At 36.2% G+C, this 8460-nt stretch overlaps 1 protein-coding gene across 1 annotated transcript in view; it reads right to left on the reverse strand.

Moving 5' to 3' along the window:
* LOC5574112 (GTP cyclohydrolase 1) overlaps positions 1 to 7840 on the reverse strand; it is a 71352-nt gene extending 63512 nt beyond the window's left edge. Inside the window, exon 1 of the mRNA XM_021840399.1 lies at positions 7148 to 7840. Within this exon, the coding sequence (XP_021696091.1) occupies positions 7148 to 7358 (211 nt within the window). The 5' untranslated portion in view covers positions 7359 to 7840. The remainder of the gene's footprint in view (positions 1 to 7147) is intronic.
* Positions 7841 to 8460: the final 620 nt, after the last annotated feature.

Consider the following 8460-nt stretch of genomic DNA (forward strand, 5'->3'; position numbering starts at 1 on the left):
ATTGAGGATTCTTCGCAAATTTGCTTCAAAGTTTCTCTCAATATCTTTTTTCTTTTCAGAATCTTGTGAGGATTCTTTTCAGAATCATGTTTGGATTATTTCCAAAATAAATCCTGTTTGAATTTTTTTCAATATCCTGTGAGAATTCTGAGAAGATATCCGCGGAACATTTTTTCAGAATCCTTCGAGGATTCTTGTCAGAATCCTTTGAGGATTCTTCTCAGAATCCTTGGAGCATTCTTCTCAGAATCCTTGGAGGATTCTTCTCAGAATCCTTTGAGGATTCTTCTCAGAATCCTTTGAGGATTCTTCTCAGAATCCTTTGAGGATTCTTCTCAGAATCCTTTGAGGATTCTTCTCAGAATCCTTTGAGGATTCTTCTCAGAATCCTTTGAGGATTCTTCTCAGAATCCTTTGAGGATTCTTCTCAGAATCCTTTGAGGATTCTTCTCAGAATCCTTTGAGGATTCTTCTCAGAATCCTTTGAGGATTCTTCTCAGAATCCTATGAGGATTCTTCTCAGAATCTTTTGAGGATTCTTTTTAGAGTCCTACAAGGATTCTTCTCATAAATCCAATGAGGATTCTTCTCAGAATCCTATGAGGATGCTTCTAAGAAACCAATGAAAATTCTTCTCAGAATCCTTTGAGGATTTTTCTCAGAATCCTTTGAGGATTCAGAAAACTTGATTATTTGCTTATTAGCTACTGATAACCATCGATCAAACTGTTAATGCAACAATGATGTTATCTTATTCTCTACATTTGTGTTCTTAAAAATTCATAGTCTCAATTCATCTTTACCTTAACAAATATTGACGGAGCAAGGACAGCATGGGTACTCCATCAAGATAGTAAACACTTCTCATTTGATGCATGTTGACCAAAGGCAAGGATGTGTAACCACTGATCAACACAGACTGTCGTCTTTGAACTCGTATCGGTACTACAGTCAACTCTCCCATATTCGATATTCCATATCTCGATATCGAGTTACAAAACCATAGAATTTGGATCTCATTTACTTGTTTTTTTTTTGTTCTGTAATTCGATACCTCCTTAACTCGATGGTCCTTTTAACATCGAGTAATCGAGAGTTGTCTGTACTTGCCATGTTCTGAGAAAGAATCACAATGGAACGTTCTTCAAAGCAGTCAGTAAAGGAATAGCAAACGGATGGGAAGAAACTTGAAAGCTTTATAATCACTTCTCGGGAACCTTTCATCTCAGTAATAGTCACCATAAATTACATTGAATCAACTGCTACATTCAGTAGGCTTAATTATATACTATTTGAACCATCGTGTTGAAGCAACTCAAAACTGCCTAACAGTTGTCAATTTAACCACTCAGAATCATCATTCCAACGATTTACACTTTCAGTCGAAAGGAGGTCGATTTGCTACTCGCTGACACTGAATGAAAGGCTGAGGATGTGTGAATGAAATTGCGTGGGTGAGCGACCACTTTGATTGTGAGGGGTGATGTGCTACGGGGGGTGATGACACAAATCAAAGCAAACTGGTGAGAATCACAGGGAACTACATTGTACGGAGTGGGAGCCAAAGAAAACATTTCCGTGCGATTCGATGCGTAAATAAGAGTGCGAGGGAGAGTCAAATGAATCGGGAAAATCCCACACCGGAAAGTGATGGAAAGTACGTGGCCTACTGCGGCTCTCAAGCCATCATGATTGTGAATCAGGATGGGGAAGAACACTGGTAACGAAAAGTGGCAAAAATTCTAAAACGAAGAGAGAATTGAGAAAGGTTTTCAATGAACTGCGCTCAGTGTACAACAGTTCTCTTTCGTTGCTGAGAATCCTCTTGAAGTATAGCTACACACAATCTCAGCATCGCATCAATCGTGCTGTGATATGACAATCGATTCAGAGCGCTCACTGTGAGAATTCTTCTCATCCACCCACACGCCAGCTTCTTGGGCGAAATGTATGCTGTTCGACAACTCCGTGCTTGGGAATTCACACCGAGAATCGTCTCTGGTAGGTAGTAGCCAATCAAGCAAGTGCAGAAAGGACGAGACGTAGACTGGATGATGACCCGCTGAATTGCCAATGCATGCAATGAATAAAGAGCAGTCAGTGGGTTCAGAAATGTGGATCGTGTAACGATTCTTGGAAGCTTTGCCCATTCAAAAGTGGGAAGTGGAAATTTTCGAAGATGTTGAGTGGACACATTTCCGTTCTACCGAGAAAGAGGCGTAGGAAACAGTCCAGCAAAGGAAATTCATGGGTTGTCATAAAATTTTATAACCCACGTCATTCGCGTCGGATTTTGAAAATGAGTACATTTTTATATGATTGCAAGCTGGGACTGAGGATTTCAAAGAAATGATATTCTTCGTTTGATTATGTTAATGTGCTTCTATCTAGATTTTATATGTGAATATTGTTCAAGTCTTTGACAAGCAAATAATTGATAATGGAAATGATTCATTGATTATAATATACATTCAATAAATACTACAGCTTTGAACATGCCTCAAGATATTTGATTGCAGCGTTATAAATATAACGCTGACCACGAAGGTGTAAAACACTGAATCGGTTGTTGTTGATCACCTATGGAAAGTCACTAATTTATCCGAGTGGGGATTCACGCATGATGCAATCAAGAAGATACAAATGTTGAGCAATGTTGTCCGGGTGACAATTAATTGATCGCCGTACCGGGTTTTACCAACAACGAATGTCGGACATGGCGGTTTATTTTCGCGAAAGCGAGAACAACACGCTTGAATGACGATATCCATGGGAGAAGTGGTGGCGAACGATTTAAAAAGTTCATTTATTTATTTATATTTATTCATGCTTAAATGACCTATCATGGCACCTTGCGAGTCATTTAATCATACATGTCCTTATACAGCCATTCCATGAAAAACCGATCTAGTGGGTCTCCGAATTCCGTGCAAATTTGCTATTTTGTTCCTTATCCGAAATAAGAATACACATATTTTTGGATTTTTTGATTAGGGTGACCATTTCCGAAATAAAGTGACCAGAAAAATCGCGATTTTGCAAAATTTCTATTTTTAAAAAAATTATAACTTTTGAACCGTTTGACCGATTTTCAATCTTTTTGGACGAAATGAAGGCTAAAGATTTTGACTTTTTGGGAAAAATATAAAATTTCACAAAACTTGTGTTTTTTACATGAAAAAACTCAATAGTTTCCGTTTTTTCGTGTTTTGAAGGCTTCGGGACCAAAGGGGCTATTGTTGCTCTCATTTTTTCTTAAAAGTTCAGAAAATTTTACGTAAACTGTCAAATTTTCAGCGATATATGCTTTTTAGTTTTTGAGATATATTTTTATGAAAATAAAAAATCAGTCATTTTTCATCGGCACACACTGTAGATCTCAGCGCATTAGATTTGTAATGTTTAAAAAAAATCTTAACTTTTGAACAGCTCAACCGATTTCCAATCTTTTTTATGGAATGAAAGCTTAAGGTCTCAACTTTTCAGAAAAAATAGAAAAAATGGAAAACTTTGAAAAAAATTTTTTTTTCGCATTAAAGTACAGTAATACCTCGATATAACGTAACCTCGATATAACGTAACCTCTTTATAACGTAACTCGATATAACGTAATTTTTACCTCGATATAACGTAACTTTTTTTTGACCCCATTTATTTTCACAATTTTTATCAAAAACATGGTTTATGAACTGCTATAAACATTTTTCAAGATTCAAACACCAACCAATACTAAATCAAAGCAATTCAAGCGTTTACCACAGACAAACAGACGTAACACTTATAACAAATAGCGATCAAAATCATAGTCGAGAGAGCATGTACGCCCAATGCTAAAATTGATGTATTTGGCCGGTAGACCAACAGATGGCGGTAGTGTGTAAACGTCAAACACGAACAAAAACTATGCGAGCGCTGCCGGTGGTGGACTTACCACCTACAATATATTTGAATCGACCGTTAAAAAGGTGGTCTATGGACAACGATAAGAGTGTGACGTCTGTTTGTCTGTGCGTTTACTATCACTGAATACAGTCATAAATCGATATCGAAATTTCTCGACGGATTCTGAGGATGCCTCCAGATATTCCGACAATAATTGCTCCATGGACTTATCTTAAACTGTCCTGGTATTCATGTTTAAACTTAAAACCTATTCTTAAAATAATTCCGACAGGGATATTCCAGAAATTCCACAAGTTGACCCTCCAGATATTCATTTGTTATTTCTCCAGGATACAAAGTGGATTCAACTATGCATTCTACAAACAATTCCACATATGATACCTTATATTTTTCCGGAGTCTAGAAATTTATAAATTATTTCAGCATTTTTTCATGAATTCTTCCAGCGGCCTTTTTAAATAACAATCCAGTTATAATTCTTGGAATGCTCTACAAATTATTCAAAAAACCGTACAGGTATTCGTCCAAAAACCTGAAGAACAATTTTCTTGGCATTTCTCCGCCAATTTAATTATGATTTTCTGCAGAACTTTTTACAAATATTTATGCAGAAACCATTCTATATACTACTTTAGGTTCTTCAAGAATTCTATGTGAAATGAAATCTTTCATTGATTCTAACACGAATTTCTAAAGAAAGATTCCAATGATTTCTTTGGGTTCTTCAAGTAATTCTTGAAGACGATAAGTCTAGAAATTTTTCTTTGGATTTTTTTTTTATTACTAAAATATATTCAGGGATTCCAAAAACTGAGCATTCTCCTCCGGAGATCCTCCAGAAATCTCTCCTAAAATACTACCGAAAATTCACAACGTATTCGTTCTGAAACTTTCGCATGAAAAATTACTCGAAGATAGTTCTTGTTTTTGGCAGTTTTCTAGTGATTTCTTCATGAATTCTAAAAAAAAACATTTTTCAAAGAATTCTTGGGACATTCATTCTAAAATTCTGTCCAGAAATTACAAAAAGATTTGCTTTAAGAGTTTTACCACGAGTTCCTCATAACAAAATTCTTGAAATTCCATAACTGCTTGCTAGAAATGTTCAGGGATTGCTCAACATTAACATTTTTAAAGATTTCTGAAAGATCTCATTTATTTATGAATTTATTGTATAGTTTCTCCGAGTGTTCAAGGATTCCTCCAAAGTTTTTTCCTGAATACATTTCATTAGGAAATACTGAAATAAAAAGGTAAAAGTAAAATTAAAACAAAACGAAAAATATAAGAAAATTTCATACGGAAAAATATTTTAAAAAAATATGTGAGATAAACTGAAAATGCCTGCTAGTTCAATAATATCAATGTAAGACCCATTTTCTCACCAAACAATACATGATGAACGAAATTTAGAAAAAAAATTTTTGCTTCGATACAACGTAACCTCGATATAACGTAACGAAAATAAAAATCGAGTTACGTTATATCGAGGTATTACTGTATATGAAAATTTCTAAATAAAAAAATAAATTTTTATATATTTTCACGTTTAAACATATTTTTATCAGATTTTTCAATTTTGTCTGAATAGTTGAAATTTTAAGCTTTCATTCCATACAAAAAGATTGGAAATCGGTTAAGCTGTTCAAAAGTTATAATTTTTTTTAAACATTACAAATCTAATGCGCTGAGACCTACAGTGTGTGCCGATAAAAAATGACTGATTTTTTATTTTCAAAAAAATATATCTCAAAAACTAAAAAACATACATCGCTGAAAATTTGACAGTATACGTAAAATTTTCTGAACTTTCAAGAAAAAATGAGAACAGCGATAGCCCCTTTGGTCCCGAGGCCTTCAAAACACGAAAAAACGGAAACTATTGAGTTTTTTCATGTAAAAAACACAAGTTTTGTGAAATTTTATATTTTTCCTGAAAAGTCAAAATCTTCAGCCTTCATTTCGTCTAAAAAGATTGAAAATCGGTCGAATGGTTCAAAAGTTATAATTTTTTTAAAAATAAAAATTTTGCAAAATCGCGATTTTTCTGGTCACCCTTTTTCGGAAATGGTCACCCTAATCAAAAAATCCAAAAATACGTGTATTTTTATTTCGGATAAGGAACAAAATAGCAAATTTTCACGGAATTCGGAGACCCACTAGATCGGTTTTTCATGGAATGGCTGTATAATCAAATGTTTCACTATGAAGAGAATTCACACAGTTTACGAATTCTTTCAAAATGGTCAAAAGGGTTGACATACAGGATAGTTTGAGAAATATCCCAAAGTTTTTCATCGGCAGACATGCAGGATTTTTCAGGTACATAATCTTAAAGAAATAATTTTGGATGTTTCTTCATAAATTCCTGTCGAAATTGTACTCGAAATCTTGAAGCAATCATTTCAGGAATATTACCATTCATTTCATGGGGATCTGTCTCGATATATTCCAAAATGTTTCTTTTAAAATTATTCCCAGCAGCTTTGTTAGTATTCTACCATAAATTTCATCAGCAATTCTTGCATTGAATTCTTTCTGAGGTATTTTTCAGGGCATGATTTATTTCTACTGGGAGGTGATTCTCTATTTTCCTGCGATTTTCGCGTAAATGTCTCTGTTTACGGGCCTGCTGCCCTCTTCTTGGTTCTTCATATAACGGTATGTTGAGTTCAGATCGGAATAATTGAAATTGGCGTTTTCCATTATATCCCATATATTGAAAGTTCACTGTATGGTATTTATTGTATTTCAACTGCTATTCTTTTTTCTGGATACTTTGATTATACCACTAAGGTTGAACTTTTGCCCCACCTACAATGCTTTGATGTTTATTTCCAAACTCAGTAATAAGCTATTTTCGTCTCTTCGGATGTAGTCAACAACATGTGTATGTTTAACCTCTGTGTATTCTTCGTCAAAATTGTCTGTCGTGTTTTGCCGTCCGTATTGTCTGAAATTCAACCTAAAGTTGTGCTCTATGCTAAAAACATGGATGCAAATTTTGAGTACCATAGGTTGAAAGCCCACCATGACAAAGAAAATAATACTGCCGAAAATGCAAGTCACTCCAAAATATCAATCTAAGTTCCAATACTTGATATGCCATTCTTCGCAATTTTATGCCTATTCCAGAGTATGAGTAACATTTCTGTGCTTCTCAGTGCATTTACACTTATTTATTACGATATTTGAGCATGACCCCTATGAATTGATTCCAAGAGAACAAAAATCAACCACTCACCCTTATTGTTGTTGCTGTCGCTGTTCCCCACGGAACCATTTTTGCAGGTGCATTTCATCGGCATTAGTGCATTTCCATTTCCGTTCATGTGATGATGCCCATTAACGCCATTCGTCATCGCAGTCGAGTATCCATTTCCGTTACTAACTCCATTGCTGGTTGGGCCGCTTCCGTTCAGGTGGAGCTCCTGCATGGCACTGGCATTCGGCATGATTGCAGCAGCAGTAGTTCCTTTGTTCCTTCTTCCAAAATCACTTCAAGCTGCACACTTGACACCTTCTCTGAGTAGATATGTACTGTTAAGACAGATTCCCCGAGCAGGTTCTGCTTCCACTCTTGGCCTCTTACTGTTGACAATCGAAAATCTTGAACCGCACTTTCTTCGTGTCAAAAACTTTCCGCCTCGTCCCCCTCCAAACTTTGCGCGTAACCTTCCACTCGTCGAACCACACGCACTTCCAAAACTGAAACTTCACACTCTTAGCTAACTCTTAATCCCAATCGCGTGGTTGACAAAAAATAAGAAATCAAATGTAGTTCACTTGATCACTCGTTTCTCGGATTATCGGTCGCTCGAGGTTGAACACCCGTAACGACGCACACTTCGCACTTTTGGGACACGTGAAGATCGCGCAAAACACCCGGAGAGAGAGACAGAAGACGACCTGCTCGGACAAACGCACGGCTTGAACTGAAGTTCGTTGGTTGGGGTTCGCGACTAGCTAAAGTCCCGTCAGGATCTCCCGATGCCGCGATGCGATGCGATGTGCGAATTCGTCGCGATCGACGTCGTTAACGATCCACAGCGAATGGCGGCGGCGGCGGCATGCGCGCGTGATGATTGATTGTGTGTTGAGTTGATCGGTCGGATAGTTGTGACCAGTGTTGCCACATTTCTATCTGTACCGAAGGCTCAAAAATCTTTTTTATCTGTACCAGAGATTCTAAAAATCTGTACCCAAAATCTGTACCACAAACAACAAAAAAAATGCAAAGAAACCCTAAAAATCCTAAATAATTTGGGAATTTAGCATAGTTTATATTGAAATAATTTCACCTATTATATAATTATTTTTAAGTTCTATGGAAACAGTATATCTCAACAATAGTTTTGTGAAAATAAGTTCACGCATCTCTTCAATTTTGTGTTACGAAAATCGCCAATTCTGAAAAATCTGTACCAATCTGTACTTTTTCGTGAAAATCTGTAATCTGTACCGTACAGAATCTGTACCAAAAACTATCAAAAAATCTGTACCTTTCCAGATAAATCTGTACTTGTGGCAACACTGGTTGTGACGCGACGAGCGCCC

The sequence above is a fragment of the Aedes aegypti genome, chromosome 2 (genome assembly GCF_002204515.2).
Source record: "Aedes aegypti strain LVP_AGWG chromosome 2, AaegL5.0 Primary Assembly, whole genome shotgun sequence".
In the NCBI taxonomy this organism is placed as follows: Eukaryota; Metazoa; Arthropoda; class Insecta; order Diptera; family Culicidae; genus Aedes; species Aedes aegypti.